General features: G+C 48.3%; 1 protein-coding gene across 2 annotated transcripts; it reads left to right on the top strand.

Annotated features, from left to right (window-relative positions):
• Positions 1-752: 752 nt before the first annotated feature.
• TBC1D21 (TBC1 domain family member 21) lies at positions 753-13,243 on the top strand. 2 transcript variants are annotated; one of them, XM_061181938.1, is made up of 11 exons: positions 753-812; positions 7,241-7,348; positions 7,486-7,589; positions 8,500-8,594; positions 9,108-9,218; positions 9,331-9,431; positions 10,331-10,427; positions 10,779-10,879; positions 11,937-12,053; positions 12,744-12,827; positions 13,211-13,243. In XM_061181938.1, the coding sequence occupies exons 1-11, from the start codon at positions 753-755 to the stop codon at positions 13,241-13,243; spliced, it is 1,011 nt and encodes a 336-aa protein (XP_061037921.1). The 2 variants fall into 2 exon arrangements, with proteins under 2 accessions (XP_061037921.1, XP_061037922.1); XM_061181939.1 differs by lacking the exon at positions 7,241-7,348.
• Positions 13,244-16,159: the final 2,916 nt, after the last annotated feature.

Genomic DNA, 16,159 nt, shown 5'->3' with positions numbered 1-16,159 from the left:
ACTCTTCAATTAACTTATTCATTCAGTCACTTGGGCACTGTATTTTGCCTTCTAGATATAAAGATAAATGAAACTGATCTCTACCCCTTGAAGCTACCATCCAAATACCTAATCCGAGTCACCCAGGGAGTTTTTCAAAATACAGTTCCCCAGGTCCCCAGCCCAGACATTCTGATTCTGAGTCTCTGAAAGTGGCACCCAAGAAATCTAAAGTTCCCATTCTAGGTGTTCTCCAGGTTTCGGTACTAGTCTGGTGGGATAACAAGTGAAGGGAGCCCAGAGGAGGGAGATCCCGAGATAGAGAGAAAGGTTTCCTGGTTCACCTCTTCCAGGAAGCCCTCCCTGACCAGCCCAGCACACTGGTCTGCATGTCCTCTGATCCCAACCCCCACTGCACATCCTGAAAGGACTATAGTTTTCCTGGGTGACTGGGAGGTTTAGTCCCCTTGGGTCTTGGGTGTGTCTTAAACTCTAAAGCTGAGTGCTCCCATATTCCAAGGTCATTGTGATGAGGATTCCAGGGGCTTTGTGACACACACTGGCTGGCTCTGTTCAAGTATGGGAGGTCAGAATAGGCCCAGTTCCTCCTGGGGATGCAACTCATAGGAAGCTCACCTTCACCTGCTTAATTAAAGTTCCTCCTGGGGATGCAACGCAAAGGAAGATCACCTTCCCCTGCCTAATTAAAGCATCACTTAGGGCTCCAAGTGAGCTCCGGTCAGAGGCTGCTTTGAAGACAGCTAGCAGGGGCCATGACCACCCTCTCTCCTGAAAACAGCCTCTCTGCCAGGCAGTCGGCCTCCTTCATCCTGGTGGGTGTTCTTCATCAGCTCTGAGGCCCTCCCTCCACAACCTCTGGTTTGCATTAGGGCCATTTTCCCCTGTTGGGTAGGAAGGACTAGAACCCTGAGCTGGCCTAGAAAGTGGAGCAGTGTAGGTTAAACCTTGGTCTCACCATCATTACAGACAACAGGATTGAAAAACACAGGTTCGTTTTTACCCTTCTATCTAAGCCAGTGTTACTTTTTCCCCATATGTGACATTCTAACTTTAATGAGTCTAGGTCTGCAAGTTGTCTTAAAGATGCTGATAAATTTTCCATGGTGCTTTTGCCAACAATTTTGGTATGCTGCCACCAGGTGGCAGTAATGCTTTTGTTAGTAGGCGGTTCCAAGTCCGATTAATGATACACTATTCATTTGAATTCAGCCTCAGTCATAAAATTTTCTACACAGTATATTTTTCAAAATCATAGTAACTAATTATACTGACCTTAACCAATCTCAAGTCTCATTAATCATAGTGATTTAGAGAGTGATACATAAAAAAGCAGAAATGCAAAACAGACCTCTCTCTCCCAGAGTTTTAAATGTTATTGCTCTATTGCAGATTATCACGAGGCCTTGATTTGAATTTTCTTTATACCTCTCTTCATTTATCTGAAGTTAGAGAAGGATAATAATAAAATAACAACCTGTCATATAGCATTTATTAGGTACAATGACTGTTCTAAATGCATTATTTATAGTCAGTCTCATCATAACTCTATGAGGTGGATGAAGCTATTATCTTCACTGTATAAATGGGAAAATTGAGGCCTAGGGACTAAGCAACTTGCCTACAGACCCACAGCTAGTAAGTGGCAGAGCTGGTATTTAAACCCAAACTGTGGCGTCCATCTTCTAAATCAGTGATTCTCCAAGAGTGGTGCCTGAGTCTGCAGCATCAGCAACAAATGGGGACTTGTAAGAAATGCAGATTCTTGAGCCCCAGATCTTCTGAACCAGAAACTCTGGGGGTGGGGCCCATCGATCTGTGGTTTAACAAGCCCTCTGGGTGATTCTGACGTGCAGCTAACTTTGAGAACCACTGTTGTTTTAAGCTATTTTTAAGCTAACTATGCTATACTGATGATACACCCTCCACACCTGGGTTGCTAATAATCACCCAGATAACTTTCAAGTTGCACACATCCTCCCCAAGCTTTCTACTCTTAATATGCCTGCCCTCCTTGGGCCACCCCCTCTCCCCTTGGTAAGAATCACTGACATGGTTACTGTTGGGAGTATGCCTTGTCCCTCAGATGAACTCAGGCTTTATTGATGGCTCTGTTGCTATGAGTATTCAGAGGAACACAGCATCAAAAACCCTCATAGAAAGTTTTCCTTATCCTCCAGTGGCTTTCTTATTTTACTAACAAATACTGGAGAAAATTCTTAAACCCAGTGATGCAGAGGGGGAAGGAGAGTGGAAAGATGTATGCCTGTAGCCAAGGCCGCTAGCAGCTGTTAGAGAGGCTGAACCATTTAAGGCTCCCACTTCTGGACCCCTTTTCCAGAGGAAGCATGGCCAAGCTTTCCCCAGGTTTGCCCGTGGAGAGCTTTAACCTGCTTAGGCACACCACAAAGGTGGGAGGAGATTTCCACACCTGCCCTACCTAGCAGTACCCTTCCCAGGAGACTAGGAAAGGCGCTACTGCAGAGCTGAAGAGTACCCAGCACCTCAAGGACTACCAGGGTCTCCTCCTGGATGACTAGGTCATTGTACCCAGATTGTGGGCAGGGTGTTAATAGGTTGGCGGAGCAAGGAATGGAGGAATATAGGAGGATGAAGATGGATTTGAGTGGCCATTGAGATGACCACCTCCATTACTTTGAAGGACCCCAGATACAGATTCCATTCACTTTATTATTTTTTTATTTTTTATTTTATTTTTTTGGCCGCGCTGCACTGCATGACGGACCTTAGGCATAGACAGGAGGTGTGGATGTACTGGTGAAGAGAGGAAGGGGACTTCCTGTGGAAATTCCTACACACACACACATCATTGTAGCCTTCTGCAGGTGGTCAGGCTTTTTGTGCTTGTCCTTTGCTTGCTAGCAAACGTCTTAAATGTTCTGGTGGGTGGCCCGTAGTTTGCTTGGGCCTGGGGAGATTCAGGGAAGTGGCTGGGCAGAGAGAAGTGGAGTTTGCTGGAAGGAGAAGTCAGTGGCTTTTTATAAACAAATTCAGCCACGGCAAAGTAGGCAGATGGCCAGTTGTTGCAGGTAGAGGTTTAGTAATGCAAATTATCCGAGCACTCAGCAGATGCCTTCTTGCGATGTTTCTGGTTATCTCTGCCTTATTATGTTGATGCCATATCTTTTATTATAGTGTTCTGTGCATAGTACTTTGATTACTTTGCCACTTTCATTGTGTTCAACCCTTTTTTCATAACTTTGTTCATCATTTATTTTTTAATCTTTCTATGGCATTTAATTTTAAGGTATACCTTTTGTTAACAGCGTATGTAGGGCGTATATTTTTTATTCAAGCTGAAATTTCTTGTCTTTTACACTCCCTGGTGGCATGGCATTGGGGTTAAGCACCCTGACTCTTGCAACAAACAGCTGGGGGTTCAAATCTCAGCTCTGATATTTACTGTGTGACTTCAAATATACTAATTAACCCTCTAGGGCTCTGTCTGGTTCCGTAATATGTAAACCAGTGTAACAACCTCACCTACCTCATAGGTGGCTGTGAAGATTAGATGGTTGGTAAATATGAAGTGCTTAGACTATCATCAGTGCTTTTTAAGTGTTTACAACTAATAAGGGAATGTAAGCATTTATTTCCATAATTGATTTCTTTGGATTTCTATCATTTTTATGCTTTATGCGTTTATTGATTCCTTGTTGTTTCCTGTATGGTTTGTTTTTATTTTTTAAAGTAAATTAGAGGGACTTCCCTTGTGGTCCAGTGGTTAAGACTCCGTGCTTTCACTGCAGGGGGCATGGTTCGATCCCTGGTCGGGGAATTAAGATCCTGCATGCCTAAGATCCGTCATGCAGTGCAGCACAGCCAAAAAAATAAAATAAAAAATAAAAAAATAATAAAGTGAATTAAAAGGATAATGTCCTATTCCTATAAATCTCTAATTTTAAAAGTAAAAAATAAAACAATTTCTTCTGACACTATCCTTCAATCTAATAAAAAATTGAATTTGTAGTTAATAATCTTTCCACAAAGAATACTCCAGGCCTAGATGGCTTCACTGATGAGTTATACCAAATACTGAAGAAAGAAATAATACCAACTCTATACAAACTATTCTAAAAAATTGAAAAGCAGGAATACATCCCTACTTATTCTATGAGGTCAACATTACCCTGATGCCAAAATCAAAGACATCACAAGAAAACAAAATTATAGGCCAATATCTCTCATGAACAATGATGCAAAAATCCTAAATAAAACTGTAGTAAATAATAGCCAATGATGTCTAAAAAGGATAATACAGGGGCTTCCCTGGTGGCACAGTGGATAAGAATCTGCCTGCCAATGCAGGGGACAGAAGTACGAATCCTGGTTCGGGAAGATCCCACATGCCGCAGATCAACTAAGCCCGTGAGCCACAACTACTGAGCCTGTGCTCTAGAGCCCATGCTCCGCAACAAGAGACGCCACCTCAATGAGAAGCCCACGTACCACAACGAAGAGTAGCCCCTGCTCGCCACAACTAGAGAAAGCCCGCGCTCAGCAATGAAGACCCGACACAGCCAAAAATAAATAAATAAAATTAAAATTAAAATAAATTAAAATTTAAAAAATTAAAAGGATAATACATCACCAGTGGGGTTTATCCAAGGAATGATTTAACATTCAGAATAATTCAATATAATTTACCATTTTAGCAAACTACAGAAAGAAAAACCATATGATCATCTCAGGAAATGCAGAACATCCATCCCTGATAAAAACTCTCAGCAAATTAGGAAGAGAAGGGAACTTCCTCAACCTGATAAAGGGCATCTACAAAAAGCCTATGGTTAACATCATTCCGAATCATGAAAGCCTGAATGCTTTTCCTCCAAGATTAGGAACAAAGCAAAGATGTCTGCTCTTACCACTTTTATTCGACATTGCCCTTGAAGTTCTAGCCAGTGCATAAAACATGAAAAAGAAATAAAAGGCATCCAGCCTGGAAAGGAAGAAGTGAAACTGCCTTTATTCACAGATAACATGATCATCTATGTCAGGGTTGGCAAACTTTTTCTGTAAAGGTCAAGATAGTAAGTACTTTAGTCTTTGTGTGCCATACATCTCTGTTGTAACTACTTAACTCTGCCATTGTAGCTTGAAAGCAGCCATAGACAACAAATGAGTGAATGGGCATGTCTGTGTGCCAATAAAACTTTATTTAAAAAAACAGATTAGAGGCCTGATTTGGCCCATGGGTTGTAGATTGCTGATCATTGGCCTATATAACAAATCCTATGGATACACCAAAAAAGCTACTAGGACTAATAAGTGAGGTTAGCAAGGTCGTAGGATACAAGATCAATACATAAAAATCCACTGTATCTGTATATACTAGCAATGAAGAGTTGGAAGTTGAAAGTTTAAAAATAACACTTTTACAGTAGCATCCCCCAAAATGAAATATTTAGGGATAAATCTGACAAAATACATGAATAACCTACACACCAAAAACCACAAAACATTGCTGAAAGAAATTAAAGAAGACCTAAATAAATGCAGAAATATACTGTGTTCATGGGTCAGAAGATTCAATAGTGTTATCAATTCTCCCCAAATTGATCTATAGGTTCAATGTAATCCCCATCAAAATCACAACTGTCTTTATTGTAGAAATTGACCAATTGACTAAAATTCATAAGGAAATGTATTCCTAAAGTTCATGCATTCCATTTTACAATTAAGGATCCCAGGACACAGCCCTGCTCTGCCTGTTCCCTTCTACTTCCTGCTGAGTGTTGCAGTCTCTGAGTATAGGTTGGGAGATCATGATGGCTGTCAGGGGGGCAGAAGCCTGGCTCTGATCAGCTCAGATGACAGTGCCTATGCAGTTGGGACATGGCATCAGGGCAGACCCTGCTTCCCAAGGTTAGGCGAAGGCCGAGATTTTTTGTACCTTCTAGGGCCCATATGTCCTATTTTGGTTCAGAAGATGGAGCATGTATGAGTCATTAAAGTGTATTGCTCAATCCATCCCAAGAGAACATGGAGTTAGTGGAAATTATCCCAAATTTGGGCCTGTGGGCTCTAATTTTTAATATCCAGTGCTGTTTTACTTCTAACACCTTTCTACACATGTGGTCAGTGGACCAGCATCAGCAATCCCCTGGGAGCTTGTTAGAAATGTGTCATCTTGGGCCCCACCCCAGACCTTCTGAGTTAAAATCTGCATTTTAAGAAGATCCTCAGGTGACTCGTATGCAAATTTAAATTTGAGTCACACATGTGCATATTCAGGTATATATTAATGGGAAGTTGGGGGTATTTACATCAGATATGTCTAGTCACCTGCCAAGCTCTGTCCATCAGCACACTTTCAAGTCTGCAATGTGGCATTTCAAGATATTCTCTCCAATACAAGACTCCTAGGAATCTTCCCCTGTTCCAACAGAAATTCAACTCCTAATTATTGTTTTATGAGCATTTTAAATTACTTTGCATGCATTGCACTCACTTTCCCCCTACACACACACACACCCCTGATGTAAACCAGAAACCATTCCTTATGATGCATTGTTCTACTCTTTTAGGAAAGCTAAAATGGAGCTCGTGGATGTGTTTAATTAGTGCTTATTTTATATTTTTCCATTATCAAAGCAGTATATATTATTATAGAAAAGTTTGAAAATATAAGAAAAAGGGGAAAATTACTTATAATCCTATCACTCAAAGATAATCACTGTTTTGTTTTTAGGTGGGTTTTCTCAGGGTTTTTTTTCAGTCTTTTCTAACAGGATTTTTATAGTGGTTAATTCACTCTAAGAGTATATAACGTGAAGTTTTTATAATATGTAACAGACGTATGGAGTATAGTACACAGAGAGAGTAGATACTGAATATACAGTTTTGTTTTCTGCTTTTTGTCCGTTAACATTTCTATTTTCCCAGATTATTATTCTTTCTTTGTAAGCATCAATTTAAATGCCTCACAATATTCCATTAAGCGTATAAACCAGAGTTTACTTAACTTTTCCCTTATTGCACAACAGTTAGAGAGTGCTTGCATTTTTCATTTTGGTAAGTAGTGTGCAATGAAAATGATTGTGCATACAGCGTTTTTCTATATAGTTTCAGTAATTTCCTCAGGATAAATTTCCAGAAGTGAATCAGAGGCTGTGAACTTTGATTCACATTGCAAAATCCAGAGTATATCACTTAAAAATCACACCTAAAGAAAAGCCAAAGGTTCCTAACAGAGGGCTGAGGTGGTTGTCCTTGCCAGGTGAAGAGAAAACCACCCATTGACAAGACGGAATGGGATGGCTTCTTTGACGAGAACGGTCACTTGGCCAAGTCACGAGACTTCATTTGTGTTAACATCCTGGAAAGGGTATGGTCCTAAGCTACCCTTGGCCTCACCCTGGAACTGGGGGACATGGGCAGGCAAGGGGGCAAGCATGGCATTGGAGGGGCCCTTTTGGCAAGCATCTGGAGGGCCCACGACCTCTCACCTCCACCCCTCCCCAGGGTCTGCACCCCTTCGTGAGGACGGAAGCCTGGAAATTCCTTACGGGCTACTACTCATGGCAGAGTTCCCAGGATGAGCGGCTCATGGTGGACAGCACAAGGAGGTAGAACGTTCCAGATCCTGTCAGGGGAGGGTGGGTGGCAGTGCAGGTGGGAGGGGGTGCCCACCCCAGCCTGGTAGTTTCAGGCTTCTTCCTTCAAATGGACTTCTCTTTCCGAGAGACAAAATCCCCACGGCTCTGCCGACTCGGGGCCCACATACAGGGGGCATCGGTACCTTCCCCTATCCCCACTCCCGACCCCGCACCCCAGCCCGGCCATGTTTACCAGTCCTCACTCTGCTCACTTGAGCTGGATCCCGGTACCTCCCAGCTGTCCCCCCCGCCCAGCTCAGCCCAGCCCAGCCCAGCCCAGCCATCCCTAGGCCTGTGCAGCCTTCTTGAGGTGGAGAAGATTCACAGTTAAAGATTTAACTTTAACACAGTATTTAACTGAAGATCCTTCAGTTAAATACACCTGCAAAGACCCTTTTCCCGAATAAGGTCATATTCACAGGTTCCAGGGGTTAGGGCATGGACTTATCTTTGGGGGTCACCATTCAACCCATGACACCACCTAAGCTCGTTCTAATGATGGGCACAAAACACTGCCTCATCCAGTCCTTCTAATTCTGAGGCATAGGTGCTAGTGTTAGCCCCATTCTACAGACAAGGAAACTGAGGCTTAGAGAGGGCTGGGGATATCCCCAAGTCTTGACCCTAGTGGCAGACACCCAGTACTTAAGTTGTGGATCCAGGATTCAGGTGCAGTGGTCAGACTGCAGAGCCAGAGGTTAAACCTGTCATCCCGCTGCACTCCAGGCGCACATCAGAGGATGGTTAGGGCTGGCAGAGGTGGGGGGAGGGGAGGCAGCACAGGTAGCAGGCACTGCCTGGGTGAGGGCACTGCTCAGGGTTACCCCGACTGGCCTGGAGGGGAAGGCTGCCTCGTGCAGCCTCAGTTCTGTTCTCACAGGAAGAACTACGAGGCCTTATGCCAGATGTACGAGAAGATTCAGCCCCTCCTGGAAAACCTTCACCGGAACTTCATAGAGACTCGGAATAACATCGGTGAGCCAAGGAGGGTGGGCTGTGCTGGGCAGAGGGGAGGGTTGGAGGTCATCCCTGCCCCACCTCAGTCACATCTGTGCACTGGTTCCTGGGAGCTGCCTTGACGTGTGCCAGGAATTTTGCCAGCTAAACCTTGGTTAGTCTGTCCGCCTGGCTCTACTGGCTGCCCCTAGATGCCCAGCACTGTGTATCCCTGGGTGTATGTTGTTTCTGCTGTTTGTCTACATCTCCTCCCCCCTTGGCCTTGAACTAGGTTGAATTATAATTGGTGGGGGGGGGGTGGGACATCCCTGGCAAAGGGTACAGCCTGGTCAAAGATTTGGAGGTGGGAAAAAGCCCAGGCAGCTCAGGTTGTGGTGAGAGGCAAAGCCTGGTGGGCTGATGTACCTTTTTCATGGCCCCCTTCCCAGGATGTCCTGGGTCCTAGCCTCTTGGAATGAGGGGAATAAACTCACCCATGGACTTTCTGCTGGAGGTGATCTGGTGCCTCACCATCCCTTGCCTCCAACCTAGCATACGACATCCAGAAACTCTATGACAAAGACCCCCTGGGCAATGTCCTTATTGATAAGAAGAGGCTGGAGAAGATCCTGCTCCTGAGTTACGTCTGCAACACCCAGGCAGGTGCGCCAGGGGGCTGGGTCTCCCTTCAGCTCCCTCTTCTCAACTCCTTCCTGGGATAGGGCCTGCCCAAGCCCAGGCTCCACCCCGCCTCACTGGCTCCCCTCCACCCCAGAGTACCAGCAGGGCTTCCATGAGATGGTGATGCTTTTCCAGCTGATGGTGGAACATGACCATGAGACCTTCTGGCTTTTCCAGTTCTTCCTACAGAAAACGGTGAGAGCTGAGCCTGGCTTAAGGACCACCCCCATTCCTCAAACGACCCCTTGAGGTTAGGCAGGCATTGGCAGCCCCAGCCATTTCCTCCAGCTCTGAAGCAGCCCTCTGAGTCCCAGAGGAGCTTTTCCCATGGAAAGACAATGCCAACACCAGTGGGGTGTGTTCTGGTTGGGGGGTGGCAAGCATTGGAACTGAGAAAGGGGATAATGATGCTCTGGGTCCAGCTCTTGTCAAACCTTGAAAGGTTTGGCAAGGCCCAGTGAGGCCCACCTTTCTCCTGGCATTCCCCTCCCAAAACATGGCTCTGCTCCTGCAAATCCTCCACGGCTCCCCACAGCCTCCAGAATAAAATCCAAAAACCGCAGCCAGGCATTCAAGGCCTCTGTCTTCAGTTTTGTCTCCCACAGTTACCTTCACATGACCTGAATCCCGGCCCCCCAGGGACTCAGTATTCCCACACTGTGAGGTGGAGGGCTTTTGAAGGTGCTGCTCCCTGCTACTCCCTTTCTGGAAAGCCTGTCCTCATGATCTGTGAGAGGCTACCCAGAACCCACCCCCATCCCTCTCTCCATCCCTGCAACAATGTGCACACTGCTCTTTCCTTGTCCTGATTGGTTCAGACCCATGGTATGTATCTGGAGGAATAACTGGTCTCACTGCATTGTGAGCCACTCCTGAGACATCTCCGCATGCCCACCATACACACACACACCACAGACACAGACATGATGTGTGTTTGCAAACACACATACACTGACACTCAGACTCATACAGAGACACGTGCCCGGCCCAGAGCCAGACACACACAGGGCCTCCAGAATTGGGAAGTTGATGAAGCAAGGCTGACTCTTCTGATGCCTTCAAGGGGTTCCCTCCCTCCCACCCATCTTTCCCAGGAGCACAGCTGTGTCATCAGCATTGGGGTGGGCAAGAACCTCGACATGCTCAACAACCTGATCAACTTCCTGGACCCCGTGTTTGCTGAGCACTTAAGTGAGTGCGCCCCTCTGCCATCTTACATGTCCTCCAACCAGAGCAGGCGTGGGAGGGGGCCGGGACCCAGTCCAAGGCAGTGGCGCCCAATCATGTGAGAGGGAGCAAGGTCATTTGGTCTTTTCTTTGGGCCCCAGGGAGAGGGTTCATCTGGATGGGGTTGAAATCTGGACAGTTGAAAATCCACCCCAAACAGCCTCCAAGGGCAGATGGAAAAGTGACAGCCCAGGTTTTTGTATTTCCCAGTGTGTTTATGTGCTCAGTTGTTTGGCCTCATCTGTCTGTCTTTGCTTTACCTCCTGTTCCCCTGACCACGGCCCCCTGGCTGGCACCCTGCTTCTCTCCCCACAGAAGGGAAGGGTGCAGGGGCCGTGCAGTCCCTCTTCCCCTGGTTCTGCCTCTACTTTCAACGTGCCTTCAAGTCCTTCGATGACGTCTGGAGGCTCTGGGAGGTGAGGCGCTCCTCTGGGGCAGAGAATAGACCCTACCCCTCGGGCAGGCGGCTAGGAAGCCCTTTTCCTTGCCTCCCTTTATTGCTGGCTTTGGATGGAGTTCAGTGGGATTTAGTGGGCCACTGAGCCTGCTTCCGCCCTGTTGGGAGATGACAGAGCATCAGTTGGTCCATCTGTTCATCTAATCCCACCACTGTACCTTCTCGGCAGTGCAGGCAGGAGGGGCCTCGCAGCCTGTGCAGTGGAAGCCTGGCCTGCGCTCGGCTTCCCTGCCATCCTGCCTGTGCAAGGGGCCTCACTCTGCTCTCACTTTCCCAGCCACCTCTTCCTCGGCCTTCCCCTCCACCTGAGCGCCCACTTCTTCTGAGCCCTCACTCCTGGAGGAGGAGGGGCCCCCAAGGACAGGTCGCACCTGCAGTTATTTGACCCCAGTCTCCGGGGCATCAGCAGATGAACCTCCCCGGGAACACGCCCACCGCCCGTCACTGCCCTGCCCAGTGGCCGCCACTGCCTGCAGGATCCGGCCCACCGCTCAGCCTGACATTCAGTGCCTCAGAAATCAACTCCCCCCACCTCACCCCTCCCTCCTGGCCTGCTGGTCTCCATGCTCAAGTCCATGACCACTGCCAGGCCTTTGGTGACACCCCTGGATTGTTGACTTTCCATCAACCGTTGCTTTGCCAAAGCTCCACTCAAATGCTACAGAGAGTTACCCAGTAACTCTTGGCATTCTCTCTCTCTCTCTCTCTCTCTCCCCCTCTCCCGCCTTCTCTCTTGCTCCCTCCCTCCTTCCCTTCTTCCCTCTCTCATTCTCTCTCCCTCCTCCCTCCATCTCTCTAGTGAATTTCCTGAAGGCTTTTTCTTTGAGTCCCCTAACAGCAAGCACCATGCCTAGGACCCCAGAGGTTGAATGAATGAATGACTGAATGAATGAGCACGTCGGCAGCAAGGCCCAGACATGATGGACGGGGCCACGTGGTTGGTGGGTACCGCGCCATCCCAAAGGCGTCTGCAGTGTCAGGCCACAGGCCAGGCTGAGGCTCGCCCACCTCTGCAGGTCCTGCTGACGGGGAAGCCCTGCAGGAACTTCCAGGTGCTGGTGGCCTACAGCATGCTGCAGATGGTGCGCGAGCAGGTGCTGCAGGAGAGCATGACAGGTGACGACATCCTCCTGGTGAGAGCCCCCTCGGGCCCGGCCCGGCCCCACCGGCTCCTGGAGGCCCCCGACACCCACACCGTCCCTGGTGAAGGCCTCTGGGTCGGGGGCCCTGGACTCCAGTGTCCCCCGTGCCCCTGGGCAGGAACAGTGATGAGACGGACATGCCCCGAACATTGTGATGCGTGCTTTTAGAGACCAGCTTGTTTAAGCCTCATGACAAGCCTGACACAGAGGGGCCATAACGCTCATCATCATCATCACCCCTGTTTAGCAAATGGGGAAACTGAGGCCCTGAACAGTTCTTAAGCTTTAGGCTTGACAGACTGACAGTTAACTCTTTGGCCCTAGGGTCCTCCTGTGACAAAAGACCTGGAATTTTCCAACAATTCTAAAAAGCAGCTGAAGGCTTTGTCCAAAACATCTTAGAGAGAACCCCAATCATAAAATGAGTCCTCCTAGAAGCCCATGAAACGCTCGGTGGAACCCCAGGACTCCCTAGAGCCCAGAATGAAAACTGCATTTACCATCTTTCCAATAGAGAAAATTCCACTGGTACAATTTCAGGCACTGTGCCAAGCTGGTGGGGGGGGGGGGATCAGCTGGCCCCAGTGACTGCTGTGAGCAGCGGCCTTGTCCCCTTGAAGCGGCAGGTCGCTGCCTGTGCCCGGGGGAGACCTGCTTCCGCCCCACCTTCTCCCGGCACAGGCGTGCAACAACCTCATAGACCTTGATGCTGCTGAGCTGGTCTCCGCTGCCTGCACAGTCTACGCGGAGCTCGTCCAAAAGGATGTAAGTTACCCTGATTACTTGTCCTCCTTCCCTTCGTCCTCCAAGAAGCCCTCCCCAGTCTCCCAAGCCCAGACCATGGCAGGCGTATTCAACTTCAGGGACACAGCTTGTGCTACGTTCTCTGCCACCAACCCACGGGGCTTGCTCTGCATGGACTTCTCACAGGTTTGCCTGTGTAACTCCTGCCTCCCCAAGTAGATAGACTGTGCTTCCCGAGAACATGGCCCTCTTCCCTCGTTCCCTGCATCCATCCCGGCAGGTCTGGGCACAGGGCGGGGCACCCAGGGGCTCAGGAGAATGTCACTGGCTGATTGAACCTTAGAATGAGAGCGACAGACCAATGTCTGTCCGCCTCTACCTGCCAGAACCTTCCTCTCCCCCAGGTTCCTCAGCCATTAAAGGATTTCTTTCTCTGAGGATACTCACAAGGGACAGACGCCCTCAACAGACAGAATGAGGTGGTGCTTCAGCCGCGAGGTCAGGATCAAGTCCGATGGGGCGTTCGGGTGAGGGTGTAGGTAATATAGCTGTGATAGCAACAGCCTTCTGGAGTCATGGTTCATGGTAAGCAGTGTGTTTCCTGGGGGGGCTCATAAGAGCAGAGACAGGATTGTTTAATGAGAGGAGAGATTGTGAGGGCTAGAGAGAGGGCACACACTGGGAGGAGATTGTGCTGGTCAGCCATCCCTCAGTGGCTGAGGGCTTTCCAAGGCTGCAGTGGTTCTGCACCAGGAAGCAAATGGTTGAGGGTATAACCGACCTTGAAAGCCAGCTGCCTCCTGTGGAAGAAATGGACGTGTCTAACAGGCTTGCTCAATCCCTGGTCCGGAGAGGAGGGCCCGACCCCATGGCTCCCCTTACTCCCAATGTACCAGTCACACGTGACATTGTTTTTCCAGAGCCTCCCCAGCAGTCTGTGGAAGGTCACAGCCCAAATCTCTGGCTAGCAAGCGCCTCCCCTCCTGGTTTCAAAGCCCCCTCACAATTGCACCTTCATTTCTCAGCCTGGATGCTGCCTCAAACTAAACTCTCTTTTGCAGCCTTAATCTCTCCAGAGAATGCCATCTTTTCCCTGACTCGGGCAGTGCAGACTCTCCCTGGAGCAGCGGTGCCTGCCACCCGCTCTCCCCAGACTGTGCCCCAGCCCCGGGCCCCCCGCCCTGCCTGCCCATGCTCTGAGGGGTACCCTGAGGACAGACATGAAGGTTGGCCAGAAGGGGCTGAACCAACAGAGAGACAGGGTGCTGGCTAGGTGCCCCCATCCCCACAGCTGCTTGGCAAGTGTGTATACACACACACACACACCCACACACATGCAGAGCCCTGCCCAGTGGCTACACTTTTTCAGAGGGGGCTGATGGATGCGGGGGAGGGATCTGTTGTTTTGCTGTGGACCTGGCCCTTGGGGGTGAGGCACAACCATCCTTCTCACTCTCCTGCTCTCGCCCTGTCACTCTCAGTGACCATCACTGGAAAGGCGCTATGTCCCCAATTAGTGTCTGGTCTCCTTCCCCTCAGGTGACAATCTCCCATCCCTGGCTGACTCTGAGTCTCTTGGCTGCTGTGTTTCTGCTGGAGGGGGTTGCTCGGAAGAATGGGGTCCTGTTTCCCCCACCAGGGTCTTTTCTGCATGGCTAAAGAGCCAGCGTTTGCTGGGCAGGAAGGCACATGGGTAAATTCATACACTGTGCTCCTCCTCAGGCTTCTGTTCCCAAGAGAGTTTATTTAAACAAGGGTTCCTGCATGGAATACAGTTCTCTAAGAACAAAATTGTGTTTCCAGTTTACCGAAGAACCGGAATAAAAGACATCTCGATGAGCTGTGGCCTTGGGAGGAGAAGGGTCCATAGAAACATCGGTGTGCATTTCCTAATGCTTCTTTTGGCCTGGTGGCATTAGCTGGCTTATGACTTTTGGTTGGGACATATACGCAATGCCAAACATCTATTCCAAAACTAAACAATTCAAACACTCGTTTTCTAGGCCAATGGTTTTCAAACCTGATTTTAAAATCATTGGAGCCTCATTGTTACAAAATCTATGCCAGGAGCCCAATGGTTGAAGTTTGGGTGGGAAGCCCAGAGCCCTCCTCTCTGTGATCCCCCTCAGACCCCTTCTTGAAGGTCATCATTTCCTCCAAGGTACCTCCAAGGAAGCTCTGGCCTACTGGGAGCATGTTTGAAAACCTCTGTTGCTCTTAAAGATGAACTGGATTAAGTCTTGACACTGAATCGATCCAGGTTCAGATAAATTCCAGGTGACATAGTGATGGAAATAAAGATCTCAGAGGAGCTGAACATCTCTCAGCTCGTCTGCTGTGCTCCCAGCTGGTGGACTGTAGATTAGGATCTTCCCACACTGCTGTGTGTATCACGGAGCCAGCACAGACTTCTCCCCTCTTAGTTGATCACTTTTATCACCCAGTGTTATTTTTCTCTAGTAAGGTCCAGTCCTGAGATAGAACTATGGGAAGCATTCAAATCCTAGAGACTAAGTTCCCTTCAACTAAGTGTAGAGACTGTGCTGGTCTAAATAATTTGTTAATTCAATAGACATTTACGGAGTCCTTACTGTGAGCTGCCCACTGTCCAGGCATGGAGAATTCCACAGTGGGGGAAAGAGGGACACAATCCCTGCTTCCATGACACTTGTAGTTGAGTGGGAACCAGGTAATCACCTTAAAGAATGTATAATTGCACATTCCTTTTGTGCTCTGAAGGAAAGGAACATGGTTCTAGGAGAGAAGATAGAGATTAGTGGTGGTGATGGTGATGCCAGTGACAATGGCGGGGATTCAAGCATGATGGTTGTGAGGATGATGGTGGGCGGGAGGAGTTGTGACGTTGCTAATGATGGTGGTGAATGACTGTGGTCATGATGTCAGTGAGGGCAATAGTGGCAATGTCAATGACAGTGGTGGTGGTGGTGGTGGTGAAGGTGATATCAACGGTGCTGTAGCGTTGGTAGCAGAGGTGACAATAACAGTTTCGGTGATGATGGTGGGGATGTTGATGATAACGGTGGTTGTTAGTGATGTTGTTGGTGTCATTGGTGGGGGGTTGGTGGTAGAGGTGTGATGTCACTGACGATGGTGGAGGTGGTGGTAGTGGTGATTCAATTCCAGCAGTGGTGGAGATGAAGACGTCAGTGGTGGTGACGGTAGTGCTGGCTTTCATTCAGTTAACAAAAACTGTCTACAATGGCCATCTCTGTATTGATATTGGTGATGGGGTTGGTGGTGATGGCAGTCATGGTGGAGATGAAAATAGGGATAACTTCATTCTGGAAAGACTAGTGTCTACACACTTCCAATGAGCAAGACCTAAACATAAT

This window comes from Eubalaena glacialis, chromosome 2 (genome assembly GCF_028564815.1).
Source record: "Eubalaena glacialis isolate mEubGla1 chromosome 2, mEubGla1.1.hap2.+ XY, whole genome shotgun sequence".
Classification (NCBI taxonomy): Eukaryota; Metazoa; Chordata; class Mammalia; order Artiodactyla; family Balaenidae; genus Eubalaena; species Eubalaena glacialis.
The sequence above is the reverse complement of the archived record's forward strand: the minus strand, read 5'-3'. Positions and strand labels throughout refer to the sequence as shown.

What these genes read in the sequence shown, in the direction of transcription:
- TBC1D21 (XM_061181938.1), top strand. Translation starts at nt 753, where the DNA reads ATGACCACCCTCTCTCCTGAAAACAGCCTCTCTGCCAGGCAGTCGGCC. An exon ending in ATGGTGGACAGCACAAGGAG is followed by an intron (nt 7,590 to 8,499) that starts GTAGAACGTTCC and finishes CTGTTCTCACAG; the next exon opens with GAAGAACTACGAGGCCTTAT. An exon ending in AGTTCTTCCTACAGAAAACG is followed by an intron (nt 9,432 to 10,330) that starts GTGAGAGCTGAG and finishes CATCTTTCCCAG; the next exon opens with GAGCACAGCTGTGTCATCAG.